At 44.7% G+C, this 20,235-nt stretch overlaps 1 protein-coding gene across 1 annotated transcript in view; it reads right to left on the bottom strand.

The window, feature by feature from the left end:
- Positions 1-20,235, bottom strand: part of sim2 (SIM bHLH transcription factor 2) — a gene marked incomplete at both ends in the record, with an annotated part of 54,730 nt that overhangs the window by 9,247 nt on the left and 25,248 nt on the right. Inside the window, 3 exons of the mRNA XM_080529338.1 lie at positions 9,716-9,822; positions 12,592-12,791; positions 13,874-13,959. Of these exons, the coding sequence (XP_080385464.1) occupies positions 9,716-9,822; positions 12,592-12,791; positions 13,874-13,959 (393 nt within the window). The remainder of the gene's footprint in view (positions 1-9,715; positions 9,823-12,591; positions 12,792-13,873; positions 13,960-20,235) is intronic.

Raw genomic sequence — 20,235 nt, 5'->3', positions numbered from 1 at the left:
CACTAACACACACCACTAACACACACCACTAACACACCCCACTAACACACCCCACTATCACACACCACTATCACACACCACTAACACACCACTAACACACCCCACTAACAAACCACTAACACACATCACTATCACCCCACTAACACACACCTCTAACACACACCACTAACACACACCACTAACACACCACTAACACACCCCACTAACACACACCACTAACACACACCACTAACACACACCTCTAACACACACCACTAACACCCCACTAACACACCACTAACACACACCACTAACACACACCACTAACACACATCCCACTAACACACACCACTAACACACCACTAACACACACCACTAACACACACCACTAACACACCTCTCTAACACCCACCACTAACACACCCCACTAACACCCACCACTAACACACACCACTAACACACACCACTAACACACACCACTAACACACCACTAACACAAACCACTAACACCCCACTAACACACCACTAACACACACCACTAACACACACCACTAACACACCACTAACACACATCCCACTAACACACACCACTAACACACCACTAACACACACCACTAACACACACCACTAACACACCTCTCTAACACCCACCACTAACACACCCCACTAACACCCACCACTAACACACACCTCTAACACACACCACTAACACACACCACTAACACACACCTCTAACACACACCACTAACACACTGGCACCCCACTAACACACACCACTAACACACACCTCTAACACACACCAATAACACACCACTAACACACACCACTAACACACACCACTAACACACACCAATAACACACCACTAACACACACCACTAACACACACCAATAACACACCACTAACACACACCACTAACACACACCACTAACACACCCCACTAACACACATCACTAACACACACCTCTAACACACACCACTAACACACACCTCTAACACACCACTAACACACACCTCTAACACACCACTAACACACAGCTCTAACACACCACTAACACACACCACTAACACACACCACTAACACACACCACTAACACACACCTCTAACACACCACTAACACACCCCACTAACACACCCCACTAACACACACCACTAACACACCCCACTATCACACACCACTAACACACCACTAACACACCCCACTAACAAACCACTAACACACATCACTATCACCCCACTAACACACCACTAACACACCCCACTAACAAACCACTAACACACATCACTATCACCCCACTAACACACACCTCTAACACACCCCACTAACACACACCACTAACACACCCCACTACCACACACCACTAACACACCTCTAACACACACCGCTAACACACACCACTAACACACACCACTAACACACCACTAACACACACCACTAAAACACACCACTAACACACACCACTAACACACACCACTAGTGTAACAGGGTTATAAATTATATTTAAGTTATAGGTTGAAGTTCATCAAAATCGTTTGCTTTTTATCAGTTTATCAAAGTGTTTTGAATTGATTTACCCATGGCTGCATACGGTGTGTAGTGCCCCTAGTGGTGGTTGGACTGGCCGCATTTAATGTTATGACGAAGGCAGCAAAGATCGCCCCTTTCGTCTTTGTGAGCGGTTGAGATGGTAGGTTAAAGTTTATGCTCCGGTCCCCGTTTTATATTTCCTTTGATAAAGAGTTGCCACTAATATAAACCGAATGTATTATTTGAGATGAATGTTTACCATTGGTTTTTATGCCATTACTTTTGAGTTATGTTTTGTTTATTTGTATTTTATGGATGGATAAAGTTGTGAGCTAACTAGCTAACAGCTAGTTAGCTACTTTGCCAGCCAGTTAACGTGAGCTAATATGGCGGCAATGTGGCGTGTTCTGAATGTTTTGTTTTGCTGACATGCAGGGGTGAGAGCTTTTTGTGCTGGAGCCTACCATCAATAATAACCATCATTTTGTTTGCACATTCAGGTATGTTGTATGTATGTTGTATCCATGGATATGGTTTATAGTCCAGTCAATCTGTGGTTTAACCCAGGGGAAATTGCAATAGTAATCATTCAAGTTTTTTTGTGATCCCTAGGGACAACCAAATACCATATTAAAAGTCTTAAACTTAATATTTATTGGATCAAGGTAAATTCAGGGGTCGAAAATGTGTTTTTTTGTGCCAGGCGCAACACAGCCAGTTAATAGGATAAAAAAAATAACTAATAGATATCACCATGAAACTTCCCCAGTTAATCACTTACATTAAGACTACTATTTTTTGTATTACAAGTTTTCTGAAATATTATGTTTAAATATGCAAATTAGGCATTATCTAATGAAATATGTGCTAATTTGCATTGGATAAAGCCTGAACATTGGATAAAGCCATGTTAAAAATTCTTGTTTCATCTTGTTGTCATATTAGAGTCACGGTCCTCTATAACAGGGAATTTGGAACGTTCCATGGCCATCAATTGTTCGGATATTATGGTCAGCATTATCAGCAACATATTGTATGAAGTGCCCAGGTGTGAGTCCACGTACCTCAAGTTTCTCAGCTACTGCAGCACTTCTTTCATACATCTGTACCTCTGGATATGAACAGCCAAACCCAAGGTGATACAGACTGTCAACTAGAAATGTTGATGCAAAGTGGTGATGCATTTGTACACCAACCCCAAGCTGAAGTGGTGGAAGTAGAGCTCTTGGTCTGGTAGCTTGCATCATGGCTTGGCCGATGGAACAAACTTTTAATTCCTTTTCTTTCCCAACAAATAGTGTGCGCAGGAAGAGTTGCAGAGACTGTGGAACATATAGTAGTGTCTTCATCACTGATGACATTTCTAGACTTGTTGGATAGGAACTATTTCCCTGCACAACAGACCTAATGTCAGATTTCAAGACTTCTGCTGCAGCCATAATAAGCCTCTCCTTGTCATTATCATTGCTCTTGGATCCTTCAAAAAAGTCATGGAGAATTGCTGAAGCCGTCCTTCGGAATGTCACCACATTCTGTTTTCCTTTTACCTCCCTGAGCAAAATGTCACAACCAAAGTGACTATGAAGTTGTTCTTTCATGTGGCGAAAGCTGTATGGCTCCTCATCATCTCCTAAGTAGTCCTTCATCCTGATGATGAGGTCATTTATTGTCGTCTGCTCCTCATCACTATGGCGCAGATAGTCTGCCACTTTCAAAAAAGCATCACCACGAGAAAGGGACCGGGGCCTCCCAGATTTACGCCTTTTTGAGCCATCTTGAAAACACTTGGGAACTTGTCTTCCAGTTCTGAAGCTGCCGTTGCAAGACTTGTGGTATACTGTGTCAGCAGCGTGAAGGTCATTCACATATAGCAATCTTCCTCTCACTATATCAGACCAATGGTCCGAACGCTTAGTGCAACATTCAGTAAGTAATTTGGTCTGGAAGTCTTTGGTCCTGACAGGAATCAGTTTGAACTCTTTTAACTTGCCTGAATATCTGTCATGCACCCCACAAAACAAACAGTGATCTTTGTATGAAAATGAGGGGCCAGATGATCTGCGCTTACAACCAACTACCCCTGCTTCAATATCTTGCTGCTATTTCTTCTGTTTTTCTATGTCCTGTGGGTTGGTAAATTTCCTCCGGCATTCTACATGAACCACTTGGCCAGGGACTACGGTTATGCCTACATTGCATTGTTCATTGGCCCTGACAATACCATCACATCCCTTCTGGGTTAACTTGACAGTCGACACGTCATCAGATGTTTGGTTCCCACAGAATACACACTCATCCGTCTCCATCTGGAACAAAGTTATTAAACAAGGCACACTTTTAACACTGGACGAGGTATACACCAACATCAAACGTGCTTACAAGGCTAGTCCGCTAGCTCATCTAGGCATGTCTGACCATGTGTCAATCCTCCTGATCCCAGCATACACTACCATGGGGAAAAGTGCTCCCATCACCACTAAGACTGTCAGAACCTGGCCAGAAGGGTCCGCTCCACTGCAGATCTGCCTAAATGACACCCCATGGCAGGAATATGAGCATGAGGACCTGGAACAGTACACGTCGTCGGTTCTGAACCACATAGTGAACTGCACCAACTCAGTCACCGTGGACAAACGGGTCCGGGTCTACCCCAACACGAAGCCATGGATGACTGGGAAGGTCCAAAAACTGATCAACGAGAGGGACAACGCCTTCTTCGCAGGGAAGAGCACACCGCTGTACAGCACCACCAGGGCTAACCTAAAGCGCGGAATCAAAGCGGCCAAGGCAGACCACAGAGAGAAGATTGAGGAATGCTTCCTGAGCAACGACTCCAGGCGGATGTGGCAGGGGGTTCAGCACATGACAAACTTCAGAGCCAACAGGCTCACAGCCGCAGAGGACGACCCCCTGCTGGCGGGAAAGCTGAACACCTTCTACGCCCGGTTCGACGAGGGGCGAACGGAGGTAACCACAACACAAACATCACTCTCTCCAGCTCTCAGCAGCCTCACCCTCACAGAGCATGAAGTGAGACGCGTGCTGAAGCCGGTGGACCCCAGGAAAGCCTCGGGGCCGGATGGCGTCCTGGGACGGGTGCTGAGGGACTGCGCCGACCAGCTGGCCGGGGTTTTCACCAACATCTTCAACCAGTCCCTGTCCCAGGCCACCATCCCACCCTGCCTGAAAACCTCAAATATCATCCCAGTCCCGAAGAAAAGCACGGTGAGCTGCCTAAACGACTACCGCCCGGTGGCACTCACACCAATCATCATGAAGTGCTTCGAGAAACTAGTCCGGGCCCACATACTCACACGCCTCCCGCCCAACCTGGATCCATACCAGTTCGCCTACATAGCCCACAGGTCCACAGAGGACGCCATCGCGACGACTCTCCACGCCACTCTATCCCACCTGGAGAGGGGAAACAGCTACGCGAGACTGCTCTTTGTGGACTTCAGCTCCGCCTTCAACACCATCCTCCCAGACAGGCTAGTGACCAAACTACTAGACCTGGGTCTATCACACTCTATATGTGCATGGATCAAGGACTTCCTGACCGACCGCCCCCAGAGGGTGCGGGTGGGCCCCCACACCTCCACAGCCCTCAGACTCAGCACTGGGTCCCCCCAGGGCTGCGTGCTAAGCCCCATCCTCTACAACCTCTACACCTACGACTTCACCCCCGTCCACCCCAGCAACTCCATCGTAAAGTTTGCAGACGACACCACCGTGGTGGGATGCATCTCGGGGGGGGGACGAGGCGGCGTACAGGGATGAGGTAGAGCAACTGAGCAAGCTGTGCAAGGTTAACAACCTGCTGCTGAACAAGTCAAAGACCCAGGAAATCATCGTAGACTTCAGGAGGAAAAAGTCCGAGATCCAGCCCCTGCTCATCGACGGAGAGAGCGTGGAGAGAGTCTCAACCCTCCGATTCCTGGGGATGCACATGCGGGATGACCTGACCTGGAAGGACAACACAAAAGCCACCATCAAGAAGGCACAACAGCGGCTATACATCCTGAGAGTCCTCAGGAAGGAACACAGCAAGCAGGAGATACTGGTGACCTTCTACCGCGGCGCAGTGGAGAGCATCCTCACCTACGGCATCTGCAACTGGTTCTCCAGCTGCACAACCGCGGAGAGAAATGCGCAACAGAGAGTCGTGAGAACAGCACAGAAGATCACCGGCGCCCCCCTCCCCTCTCTGGAAGAGCTGTACAACACACGCTGTCTCAGGAAGGCCTCCAAGATCTCCAGGGACCCAACCCACCCTGGGTACGAACACTTTACCCGGCTGCCCTCGAAAAGGCGGTTCAGGACCTTGGCCGCAAGGACAAACAGACTGAAGAACAGCTTCTACCACAGGGCCGTCCAGGCCCTGAACACAGCAAAGACCTAGGTTCTGAGCCCTGGACAGTCTGGACGGATTGATGGCAGCTGCTGGACTGAAAAAATCAGGTGTAGTGCTGAGGCACAAATATGTACATTTCAAGCCTGCAAACTGCGACACTTTAAATAAATGTGCAATAACACTATTGTGCAATATGACAACCCTAGTCGTCTATCTGTACAGTATAGTATAGTGGATAGTGTACATAGCCTTTATTTATGTAAACCAGCTCCTTCCCTTCTTGTGATTTTTTTAAAAGTGTTTTTTTTTTCTTTCCTAACACCAGGGGAGCCACCCCTCCTAAATGTCGTTGTTTGGTACCTGTACTGTAGCAATGACAATAAAGACCATTCATTCATTCATTCATTCATTCATTTAAACTTCTGATATATTTTGCTCTGCTAACGAACACTATCACCCTGCCAGCTGTGGCTAGCTAGCAAATGTCAGCTAACCACTAGCTAACATGACGAGTAACCTGTAATTCAATGCAGCAAAAATGAAGACTGTTGACAATTATAAACGTGTTTTATTGTATTGAGTCGTAGAATTAAAGGAATGTCTAATCCTTTGTTTGAACTAGGCTACTTACCAGTGACAGCTGTACACACACTGTGGCTAGCTAGCAAACGTCAGCTAACCGCTAGCGAAGAGTAACCTGTAATTCAATGCAGCAAACGCCCGTTTTTTTTTAAACCGGGCGTTTTTCTACCCGGTTTTACCTTCCATCCACACGCACCCGGCGTTCGCGGTTACTGAAACCGTGCTTTCTTGAGAACTCCGGCCAGGGTGAACTTTTGTAGAAACTCCGGTTTCAGCGGAGAGGTGTATACGAGAAAACCGGGGTTTTCGGCTTGAACGTCAATTGTGCGACATCTATGACGTCAGAATAAATGCGCCATTAGGCATTAGGCATTAGGCTACTTGTAAACAAAGAAGAAGAAGAGGCTACATGTGCTAAGATGGACGTAAGGAAGATCCTGCTGATTTTAAACATGCTAACAGGAGTAGTTTCTTGTATGCAGAATAAAATCCAGTTAATCGCCGAGTTACTGGAGCAACAGAGGCACCGGAATATGCAACGGAGAATGCTGCTAGAACCAGCAGTCTTCTTTTAAAGTAACATAAACAAACTGTACAATAAAAATGTAAAAATGTAAAATAAGTCTCTTGTTATTTACAAGGTAATATTAATTGAGCTGCCTTTTCAGTAAAAAAAAAAAACTTAAAGGTGTAGGCCTACATACAACATTGGTTACATGGTTACACTACACACTTACACGCGGTTTTGTGTGGATGGTGTTTTTTTATAACTGTGATTGTGTGGACGCGTTACAAAAAAAATGGTGTAGTGTGGACAAGGCCTAGCTAGCAGCGTTTGTTGTGGTTTCATCAGTGACTTTTCTCCCATTCTGTGTTTGAGGTGCACCAACATACTCAAACTTCAAATACTCGTGTCGTCTTCAATTTCTGTCCGATTTCAATGTGTGACACATCATTTGAAAGCTTACAATCTGTATTTTCAGAATATGTAAAAAAACTGAAAGTGTATGTTGGCAACTGATTGATGAAAATATTGTCTGGCGTCACATTTGGCAAATAAGTGGGTGTTGGGGTAGTTGTACCCCTAATACAGGTATAAGACTTTCCTCTGAAAAAGTGTTTTATTGGAAAGATTGACCCCCAAAACATAGGAAAAGACACCAAATATGTTGGATAGGTATACATAGGCCCTCCAATATTAACACCATTTTACCCAGATGGCGTCACTCAAAAACATTGTTTAACCTCTTTTGACCTTGAAAAAAGTATGATCCAATAAATTAATTAATTAAGACTTTTAGTGTATGATGCAGGAGGGTATTAGGAACAATAAAAACTATGAAACATTACTATTGCAATTTCTCCTGGGTTGGGCCTTTTTTTAGTTAGATTGACTGGACTATTAGTCTTGTGTGTTGTAATGATATGAATGGTATGATAAGTGATAATTATTTGATGTTATGACAAAGGCAGAAAACCCTTTCGTCTTTGTGAGCGGTTGAGATGGGGTGAGAGCTTTTTGTGCTGGAGCCTACCATCAATAATAACCATTATTTTGTTTGCACATTCAGGTATGTTATAAATAAAACAGCTTGAAAGTGAACCTGTGTGCCTGCCTGGTCTGTCCGGATTGTGAGGGGTTACACTAACACACCACTAACACATCACTAACACACCACTAACACACCTCTAACAAACACCACTAACACACCTCTAACACACACCACTAACACACCTCTAACACACACCACTAACACACACCACTAACATACACCTCTAACACACACCACTAACACACACCACTAACACACCACTAACACACACCACTAACACACCTCTAACACACACCACTAACACACACCACTAACACACCTCTAACACACACCACTAACACACACCACTAACACACACCTCTAACACACCTCTAACACACACCACTAACACACCACTAACACACCTCTAACACACACCACTAACACACACCACTAACACTCCACTAACACACCCCACTAACACACACCACTAACACACACCACTAACACACACCACTAACAGACCACTAACACACACCACTAACACACACCACTAACACACCCCTAACACACACCACTAACACACCCCTAACACACACCACTAACACACACCACTAACACACCCCACTAACACACACCACTAACAGACCACTAACACACACCACTAACACACATCACTAACACACCCCACTAACACACACCACTAACACACACCACTAACACACCCCTAACACACACCACTAACACACCACTAACACACACCAATTATGACTGAAAAACGCTTTGTGTAAATCAAAGCGTAAACATATTCACCACTGACTTAATCAAATCAGCGTTTTGCTGTCATGCATTAATAAAAACAAATCACCAAGCCAGTCCACCAGCATGACACCAAAGCTCATCTAATGAATACAACATTTTAGGATTTTCAAATCCAATCACAAGAGAGAGTAGATGACTTTTGGGTGCTGCACCGAATCTAATGTACCCATTGTGTTAACTAAACCATTGTGTTAACTAAACCATTGTGATAATTAAACCATTGTGTTAACTAAACCATTGTGATAACTAAACCATTGTGTTAACTAAACCATTGTGTTAACTAAACCATTGTGATAATTAAACCATTGTAAACCATTGTGTTAACTAAACCATTGTGATAATTAAACCATTGTGTTAACTAAACCATTGTGATAACTAAACCATTGTGATAATTAAACCATTGTGTTAACTAAACTAACATGGTAAGGGAAGGCTATGGAAGGGAAGGCTATGGAGGAAGGGAAGGCTATGGAAGGGAAGGCTATGGTGGAAGAGAAGGCTATGGAAAGGAAGGCTATGGAAGGGAAGGCTATGGTGGAAGGGAAGGCTATGGAGGAAGGGAAGGTTATGGTGGAAAGGAAGGCTATGAAAGGGAAGGCTATGGAAGGGAAGGCTTTGGAAGGGAAGGCTATGAAAGGGAAGGCTATGGAAGGGAAGGCTATGGAAGGGAAGGCTATGGAGGAAGGGAAGGCTCTGGCTTTCCAGAAAATAAATGTTCCACTGTGCGCTGCATGCGTGATTCTGTCTCTACACTTCCTGCCGTTGTAGCCCAGCCATCTTCTACGGGAGAACGACTGGTTTGCCGTACTCAGTAATCAGTCATCTACAACGGCTGGACGCACACGCAAAGTGGACTTTTTTTCGAATGCCGTAGCCGTCCTTCAACTGTTGCTGTTGATTCCATTTACAGGGACTCACACAGGTGGTGAGCAAAACGCAGATGGAACACATCACAGCCGTGTACGTGGTGGTACAGGGTCTTCTCGATCAGGTCCTGTGGTTCGTAGCCCGTCAACTCAGCCACCCTGCAATACAACAGGCTGAAGGTCAAAGGTCAACAGAGAAAGATCTACAAACACAGGCCAATCTAGAACACAGGCCAATCTAGAAGACAGGCCAATCTAGAACACAGACCTATCTAGAGCACATGCCAATCTAGAACACAGACCTATCTAGAACACAGGCCAATCTAGAACACAGAACTATCTAGAACACAGACCTGTCTAGAACACAGGCATGTCTAGAACACAGACCTATCTAGAACACAGACCTGTCTAGAAGACAGACCTATCTAGAACACAGACCTATCTAGAACACAAGCCTGTCTAGAACACAGGCATGTCTAGAACACAGACCTATCTAGAACACATACCTATCTAGAACACAGACCTATCTAGAACACAGACCTATCTAGAACACAGACCTGTCTAGAAGACAGACCTATCTAGAACACAGACCTATCTAGAACACAAGCCTGTCTAGAACACAAGCCTGTCTAGAACACAGACCTATCTAGAACACAGACCTATCTAGAACACAGACATATCTAGAACACAGACCTATCTAGAACACAGACCTATCTAGAACACAGGCCAATCTAGAACACAGGCCAATCTAGAACACAGGCCAATCTAGAACACAGACCTATCTAGAACACAGACCTCTCTAGAACACAGACCTGTCTAGAACACAGACCTATCTAGAACCCAAGCCTGTCTAGAACACAGGCCATCTAGAACACAGACCTATCTAGAACACAGGCCAATCTAGAACACAGGCCAATCTAGAACACAGACCTATCTAGAACACAGACCTATCTAGAACACAGGCCAATCTAGAACACAAGCCTGTCTAGAACACAGACCTATCTAGAACACAAGCCTGTCTAGAACACAGACCTATCTAGAACACAAGCCTGTCTAGAACACAGACCTATCTAGAACACAAGCCTGACTAGAACACAGGCCAATCTAGAACACAGGCCAATCTAGAACACAGACCTGTCTAGAACACAGGCCTGTCTAGAACACAGACCTATCTAGAACACAGGCCAATCTAGAACACAGGCCAATCTAGAACACAGGCCAATCTAGAACACAGACCTATCTAGAACACAGACCTATCTAGAACACAGGCCAATCTAGAACACAGACCTATCTAGAACACAGACCTATCTAGAACACAGGCCAATCTAGAACACAGGCCAATCTAGAACACAGGCCAATCTAGAACACAGACCTATCTAGAACACAGACCTATCTAGAACACAGACCTGTCTAGAACACAGGCCAATCTAGAACACAGGCCAATCTAGAACACAGGCCAATCTAGAACACAGGCCAATCTAGAACACAGACCTATCTAGAACACAGACCTATCTAGAACACAGACCTATCTAGAACCCAAGCCTGTCTAGAACACAGGCCATCTAGAACACAGACCTATCTAGAACACAGACCTATCTAGAACACAAGCCTGTCTATAACACAGGCCATCTAGAACACAGACCTATCTAGAACACAGACCTATCTAGAACACAGACCTATCTACAACACAAGCCTGTCTAGAACACAGACCTATCTAGAACACAGCCTGTCTAGAACACAGACCTATCTAGAACACAGGCCAATCTAGAACACAGGCCAATCTTGAACACAGGCCAATCTAGAACACAGACCTATCTAGAACACAGACCTATCTAGAACACAGACCTATCTAGAACACAGACCTATCCAGAACACAGACCTGTCTAGAACACAGGCCAATCTTGAACACAGGCCAATCTAGAACACAGACCTATCTAGAACACAGACCTATCTAGAACACAGACCTATCTAGAACACAGACCTGTCTAGAACACAGACCTATCTAGAACACAGGCCAATCTAGAACACAGACCTATCTAGAACACAGGCCAATCTAGAACACAGACCTATCTAGAACACAAGCCTGTCTAGAACACAGACCTATCTAGAACACAAGCCTGTCTAGAACACAGACCTATCTAGAACACAAGCCTGTCTAGAACACAGGCCAATCTAGAACACAAGCCTGTCTAGAACACAGACCTATCTAGAACACAGACCTATCTAGAACACAAGCCTGTCTAGAACACAGACCTATCTAGAACACAGACCTATCTAGAACACAAGCCTGTCTAGAACACAGGCCTGTCTAGAACAACGCGTTAGAAAGATGTGGCATCGATGTGATAAGATACGTCTCTCCACATACTAACAGCTGATTAAATAATGGTGACGATTCATTCCTCTTGTTAAGACAAGTATCTGGAATATTGTGATAACATTTGCCAGATATTAATTGAATTGACTATTTAAGAAGAGTTTCACTTAAAAGTGGAATTGAGATCATACTGTAGATGATGAGCAGAAAGGAGAGAGTTTCCTGGTACAAACTACTGCACATTAGGTGTAAGATCATCTTAGTGTGTGTGTGTGTGTATACATGCCTTGTGCATGTATGTTTGTATGTGCGTGTGTGTGTGTGTGTGTATACGTTCCTCGTGCATGCGTGTTTGTGTGTGTGTGTATGTGTGTGTATAAGTGCCTCGTGCATGCATGTTTGTGTGTGTGTGTGTATATGTGCCTCGTGCATGCATGTTTGTGTGTGTGTGTGTGTGTGTGTATATGTGCCTCGTGCATGCGTGTGTGCATGCGCGTGTGTGTGTCTGTATACGTGCCTTGTGCATATGTGTGTGTGTGTGTGTGTGTGTATACGTGCCTTGTGCATGCGTGTGTGTGTGTGTGCTTTCAGTCTCCATCCACACATCTAACCTGGAGTCCAGGAAGATGAGCTTGAGGTCCAGGCTGGCCCGGAACATGAACATGTTGCTGTGCAGTTTGATCTCTGTGATGCCGCAGGGGGGCAGGGAGTGGCCCACCGCCACCAGGCCCACGATCTGGTAGCACGAGTCATACAGAGCCATGTCCATCACGTACTGACGGATCTTCAAGTAGCCGCTGCAGTGGATCACCTGGGAGGGGAGAGGGAGGGGAGCGGGGGGGGGGGGGGGGGGGGGGGGGTTCAGACACATACAGGCTAACCAGGGGAGGCTGGTGGAGGGGGAGGTCAGAGGAGAGACTCATTGGAACGGATGGAATGGTATCAAACACTTGGGATTTCTACGCTCCACCAGCCAGCGGTACTGTACACGTGCATGTAGCATGTAGCATCAGGTACTGTACACGTCATGTAGCATCAGGAACTGTACACATCATGTAGCATCAGGTACTGTACACGTCATGTAGCATCAGGTACTGTACACGTCATGTAGCATCAGGTACTGTACACGTCATGTAGCATCAGGTACTGTACACGTGCATGTAGCATCGTTCTACACTTTTCATTCTGGATTCTGATCTTATGAAACCCTTCATAGCTTTAGATGCTCTGGACATTCTGTTGAGTACGTTTTGCGACTTGCGTTCCATACTTGTATTTCTTATTTACACCACCGGTGAATAGGAATATAATTTCTCGGCGATGAATTACCATGAGTGAAGGTCACGGCTCTGTCTCCACCAGAACCAGAGCAGGTTACCCACAGTCCAGTACGCCTCAACAACCCCCTCGGCGCCCCTCCAGAACCACCACGTGCCGCCATGCTAATGGCGCTATTTATCTTCCTTGCTTCCTGTTTACCTTCGCAGCGCCTGGCTGTCCAGTAGCACCTCCGCTGCTTCACACGTGTGATTTATTCTACTTAACATAAACGGCTTGTTTATCGCCAAGGTACATTTACAACATATCTCCGCTGCGATCTCCTAGGTGATTTATGTTATATTAAGGGAGGGGAGGGGAGGGGGGGGGGGGGGGGGGGGTGGAAGTACGTTGTGAAGAACACAGCTGTTGCATCCAGGCAGGAGTTAGTTGAAGGGCCAGAAGGTGATTGAAGGGGGAGGTGATTCATCACAGAGCTCAAAGTGGAAAGTCAAGTGGAAAATGCTGCTCTCCGAGAGTGGTGTTTCATTACATTTACAACTGTGACTCCCTCATCTCTCCTGTGACTCCCTCATCTCTCCTGTGACTCCCTCATCTCTCCTGTGTCCTACATACCTTGTACCCTCCACACGTCAGGCCTGCGTTACGCTTTGCCAACACGCACTTCATCCTCAGGAAGAACGAGCGCTCCATTTCGTACTCTGTAACACAGGCATGCACGCACGAGCGCACACACACACACACACACACACACACACACACACACACACACACACACACAAAGAGTAGAGAGTGATAATCAGTAAACAGACACAATAACAACATTTCCCAATCCTGGTCTCACGCTTGAACACACACACACACACACACACACACACACACATACACATACACATACACACACACACACACACACACACACACACACACACACACACTCCCTTGTGGCATCCAAGTTCCTCAGTCACCTGTCTTAGTTTGATCTTTATTTATCTCGGACATTTCAACCATAAAAACACACACATTTGTAATAACAAAAAATAACCAAACTAAATTTAAAAAGAAAGAAAAACAAAATAAAATACAAATAAAATAAGATATAAATTAAAATAAAATATATCTTCCTAGACATGGCAGTAAGTCAACAATGGTTTTGTTCGAGAAGGGACAGAAAGAAGCAAAGCTTATCTGGTCCTGCCCCTTCCTTACAATATCATATTATTATGCAATAAATTATCTATCAATATCAAAAATAATATACCTATCCACTATAGCAAAAGATAACTAAATAATTACAAAAATACTAGTTCACGTTATTTTCAAGCTCCTCTAACTTATATTTATCAAAGAATTCCTGTTTATATTTGCTTTTAAACATTTTAATAGTATTACTTGTTTTTATTGTTACATCAAGGCCATTCCAAATGGATACCCCACAAACTGAGATAGGTTGTTTTAGATTCAATTTCCCTCTTAGATTATAACCCCCATCTCTGCTCATGAAAATGTTTTGTAAGTTGCCAGGGACCTTATTTTGTGTTACTTTAAACATGAATTGTGCAGTTTTGAATTTAACCAAATCTTTAAATTTCAGAGTTTGACTTTTGAAAAATAAATAATTGGTATGATCTCTATAACCAGCATGATGAACAATCCTTATAGCTCTTTTTTGCAATGTGCATATCTTTTGTAGGTTGGTTTTATGTATTTCCCCAAACTTCAACACAATATGACAGGTAGGGTACAATTCTTCTTCGGCGTATGGGTAGTTGTTTTTCCTCTCCACTCCACCAGGCTCGGGGCCGAGGGGCTACCCTTTTACCACCCTGAGACCTGGTTGAGGGGCTCACCCGGGCTATATTTCTGGACACCCCTCCAGAAGCCACGTCATCGTCTCGTCATCTAATACCGACAGACCATGCATCCCGTTGGGTGGGTGGTACACCGGGCAATCCAGGATAATATGGTCTGCGGTTTGGTCCTCTGCGCCACACTCGCACGACGCATTTGGGGCCAAGCCCCATCTGTGCATTGATGAGCGGAAACGCCCGACGCCGGTCCGGAGACGATTGAGCCTCACCCAGGATAGCCTTGGCAAGTCCATCCCGAGGGGCTCAGCGCCGGCGACTGGGATGTGGTCGCGGAGTTTGGAGGTGTTAGCCTCCCACTCCGCGCGCCACATATAATCCGCCCATCCTGCCGCACTGATGTTGAGATCTCTGCATTGCTGCCTGAGATCCTGTGCGGCAGGCACAAATGGGTGTCTCGACTTGAGACGCCGGGAGGGCTCCGCTGTTATAGTGAGCCTATCATGGAGCAGATGGTTATTAAGCTCCGCGGCCCGGCAGGCGAGACGTGCTGTGGCTCCCATGCGGCGGAGGCCTGCGGGCTGGATGCCTGCTAGGATGGGAAGGTTGTCCACGGGGGTAGGACGCAGGCATCCTGTCACAATGCGCAAGGCTTCGTTTATAGGCGAGTCGATGAGGCGGGTGTGGGCACTGCGACACCATACTGGGGCGCAGTATTCACTAGTTGAATAAACGAGGGCTAGGGCTGCCGTGCGCAAGGTCTTTGCGCCGGCGCCCCAGCCCGAGCCAACCAGTCGCCTCATCAACGCCACACGAGCTGTTAACTTCTTGCGCAGTGACTCGAGGTGTCGGCGAAACGTGAGCGTCCTGTCCAATGTCACGCCGAGATAGATTGGCTCAGCGGAACATGGCAGGGGAGTTCCATCTAGGTGTACTCTAAGCTCACGTTTAGCCTCCCTGTTGTTAAGGTGGAAGGCAGCCGACACCGTCTTTGCCTCGCTAAGCTTCAATCTCCATTTCCGGAAGTATGCCACTAGTGTCTGCATGTCCTGGCTCAGAATCCCCTCCACAGACTGCCAATTTCCAGCAGAGTACACCACTGCGAGGTCGTCTGCGTAGGCGTACTTCCGCGAGAGTGTGTTGGGCAGGTCATAGGTATAGATATTATAGAGGAGGGGGGCCAGGACCGATCCCTGAGGGACGCCGTTCTTAAGGCGTCGAAGCCTGCTTAGCTGTCCGCGACCGGTGGTGAGGGTAAAGCTGCGGTTACGGATGAGCTCCATGATCATTCTGACCATGTGCCTGTCCGGCAGCAGGCGGAGCAGCTTGCAGGAGAGGCCGCGATGCCATGAATAAAACCAAATTCATGCTATTTGGAAATCGCAAAATAAATACAGAACTCCATCTGGAAATTGAAAATGTCAATTCATGAGTATATGAAATCAAGTTTTTGGGTGTCTTAATAGACCATAAACTCTGCTGGAAACCACACATAAAATATCTGTGCTATGGGTACAATGAGTGTGCAATGAGTGTGCAATACAGAGTGTATAGTGATTTCTGATTTAAGATGTATTTCATTTTACCCAGAATTCCCAAACTTCTCGCAATCTTTGAGCACAGATATTTTATGTGTGGTTTCCAGCAGAGTTTATGGTCTATTAAGACACCCAAAAACTTGATTTCATATACTCATGAATTGACATTTTCAATTTCCAGATGGAGTTCTGTATTTATTTTGCGATTTCCAAATAGCATGAATTTGGTTTTATTCAGATTTAATGACAGCTTGTTTGTATCAAACCAGCATTTTAATTTGTACAATTCCTTCTTTGCCACCTTTAAAAGCTGCTGCAGATCATCCCCATGACATAACATATGTGTGTCATCTGCAAAGACAACCAATTTAAATATTTCAGACACTTTACAGATAGCATTAATGTATAATATGAACAATTTGGGTCCCAACATTCACCACAGGTAATATTTAAGCACCATGATTTGTTCTGAACTATTTGAACAAATTGCTGTCTATTACTAATATAGCTTTTAAGCCATTCAAGTGCGACCCCTCTGACACCATACCTGTCCATCTTTTTAAGTAGAATCTCATGATCTATTGTGTCGAATGCTTTTTTAAGGTCAAAGAATATACCCAATGCGTATTTCTTTCTCTCTGTACAAGTTGTTATTTGCTCTACTAGCTCCATTAATGCCATGGCAGTAGATCTAGCTGTTCTAAAACCATACTGACTATCCATTAATAGTTGATGTTTTTCAATGAAATTGGCCAGTATTTCATCATATAGTTTCTCAAGTATTTTTGAGAACTGTGATAATAAGGATACCGGTCTGTAATTGGTGAAGATTGTGTTTATCTCCAGCTTTAAATAGTGGAATAACTTTTGCAATTTTCCTTTTTGGGGGAAATGTTCCCGTTTTGAATGACAGATTAAATATGTGGGTTAATGGATCCACAATTCCCTCAATTATATTCTTTACTAGGGTCATATCAATGTTGTCTCCATCTGTTGAAGTTTTGTTCATACATTTGTTTACCATATCAGTAATTTCTTTTTTTCCTATAGTTCCCAAGGATATTGAGTCAGTGATTCTCTCTCCACAGACTTCCTCAGCAAATCTCTTTCCAGTGCCGTTTTTTTCTTTAGCTAGTTTTGGCCCCACATTAACCAAAACAATTATTAAATCCATCCACCACCTCATTTATAAGGCAAGTTTTCCTGTCATTGTCTGTAAAATGTTCAGGGTATGTTACAGTTTTTCCCAATTGCTAAAACACAAAAGCCAATTCTCTAAACCAAATGACCAGTTCTCTAAACACATTTAATAAAACTAGCTCCCATTTGCCAAAACCATAAACACATTTCACATGAAGACACAATTCACAAAACACAATCCTCATTTTCTCAGAAATCTAAACACATTTTGTCTTGCTAAAACACAAGTTGCAAAAAACTCTGCTCAAATTCTCAAATTAAAGCTCATGTGATGCAAAATGCTTGCCACAGTCAGCAAAATTTGAACACAATGAACACACCTAGCTTCATTCATTAAACATAACGACTCAAAATTTAAGACACTTGTTGCAAATGATTGTGGTGTGTGTGTGTGTGTGTGTGTGTGTGTGTGTGTGGTATAGTTCCATAAATAAAATAAAAAAACATCACACCCTGAACATTGTTTTCAGTGAGTATTGTTGTGTGTAATGGATCCTCTGTAGTGTTTGCATTGAGTTGTGATACAGTACAGTAGTGTACATGTTACGGTACATGTGGGAATACATGTACCGTGTATGTGGTATAGTTCCATAAATAAATAAATAAACATCACACCCTGAACATTGTTTTCAGTGAGTATTGTTGTGTGTAATGGATCCTCTGTAGTGTTTGCATTGAGTTGTGATACAGTACAGAGTAGTGTACATGTTACGGTACATGTGGGAATACATGTACCGTGTATGTGGTATAGTTCCATAAATAAATAAATAAACATCACACCCTGAACATTGTTTTCAGTGAGTATTGTTGTGTGTAATGGATCCTCTGTAGTGTTTGCATTGAGTTGTGATACAGTACAGAGTAGTGTACATGTTACGGTACATGTGGGAATACATGTACCGTGTATGTGGTATAGTTCCATAAATAAATAAACATCACACCCTGAACATTGTTTTCAGTGAGTATTGTTGTGTGTAATGGATCCTCTGTAGTGTTTGCATTGAGTTGTGATACAGTACAGTAGTGTACATGTTACGGTACATGTGGGAATACGGTACATGTGGGAAAACTAGGGTTAGGGTTAGGTGCTAGGGTGCTAGGGTTAAGGTTAGGGTTAGGATTAGGGGTAGGGTTAGGGTGAGGGTTAAGGTTAGGGTTAGGGTTAGACATGCCAGCATGTACCAAGTCACCCTAGCACCTAACCCTAACCCTAGTTTTCCCACATGTACCGTATTCCCACATGTACCGTAACATACATACTGTATTTTCTGTAGATTTACATACTGTTCATATGAAACACACAAATCTATGAATGCCCAATACTCTACAGTGATATATTCTGAGAACAGATACTGTAAGGTTTCTAAAAATGTGCTTTGGCAGTTGTGAAAAAAAAGAACATTCTCACACACTGAACATTGTGTTTTCAGTTGTTTTGTTGTAGTCTGTAATGATGCTTATAGTGTTTACATTTTTGCAGGCTTTGAGCAGCTGTTTTGGTGTGAAAGTTTGAGTTTTGAAGAGAGAAGGTGTGGTTTTGTTTATGTAGCTTTACTGGCTACATAAACTTTTATTTTCAAGATGGCGGCGCGCTCAGACGTGCGGCTCGGAGTGGCTCCACCGCGGGTGTTTTTTAGTGTTTTTAAGTACATTTGTATGTACATTTTTATTTTAGTACTTATAGGGAACGGTTGTGTAAATAGTACCTACAGCAGACTAGACTTACTAGAAGTTGGTGCGCAAAATGAGAGGACTGTAACAACGGAATTCTTGGAACAGCAGGGAATCCCATTCGAAATCGCTAGGTCGCCGGGTGAACAATACTACGCTATCCCAACACTCAAGCGCAAACGTCGGTGTCGAGACCGTAAGCAACGCCGAGGACGAAGAGGAGGCCTGCTAGCTAGGCTAAAGAGAAGCCCGGATAAACCAGCTTTGCCGAGTATTTTCCGATCCAACGTCAGGTCTCTGGCTAACAAGATGGACGAATTGAGACTGCATGTCGCTACTAATAACATCGTGGGAGATAGCTGTGTGATTATTCTAACGGAGACCTGGCGAAATGACACTATCTTAGACTCCGCGGTAGGCCTGGAAGGAAGGTCCCTACACTGGGCGGACCGGACGCTGCTTAGTGAGAAGACCCGCGGAGGCGGCCTCATTATATCTACGAAGGACAGCTGGTGCTTAAACACGAAAACTGTAAGTAGCCACAGCTCCCCAGACCTAGAATACTTGACTGTTAAATGCCGACCCACATACCTCCCGAGGGAATTCAACGCAGTGTACATAACATCTGTTTACATTGCGCCAAACGCGGATGGTAGCTTAGCATTGGCGCGGCTATATGACGTCATCAGTGGTGAACAGAGCGCGGACCCACAGGCAGTCCATATAATCGCCGGAGACTTTAATCATGCTGACCTGAAGG

Source organism: Nansenia antarctica (assembly GCF_963989245.1).
Source record: "Nansenia antarctica genome assembly, chromosome: 4".
In the NCBI taxonomy this organism is placed as follows: Eukaryota; Metazoa; Chordata; class Actinopteri; order Argentiniformes; family Microstomatidae; genus Nansenia; species Nansenia antarctica.
This window is presented reverse-complemented; position numbering and strand designations above follow the sequence as displayed.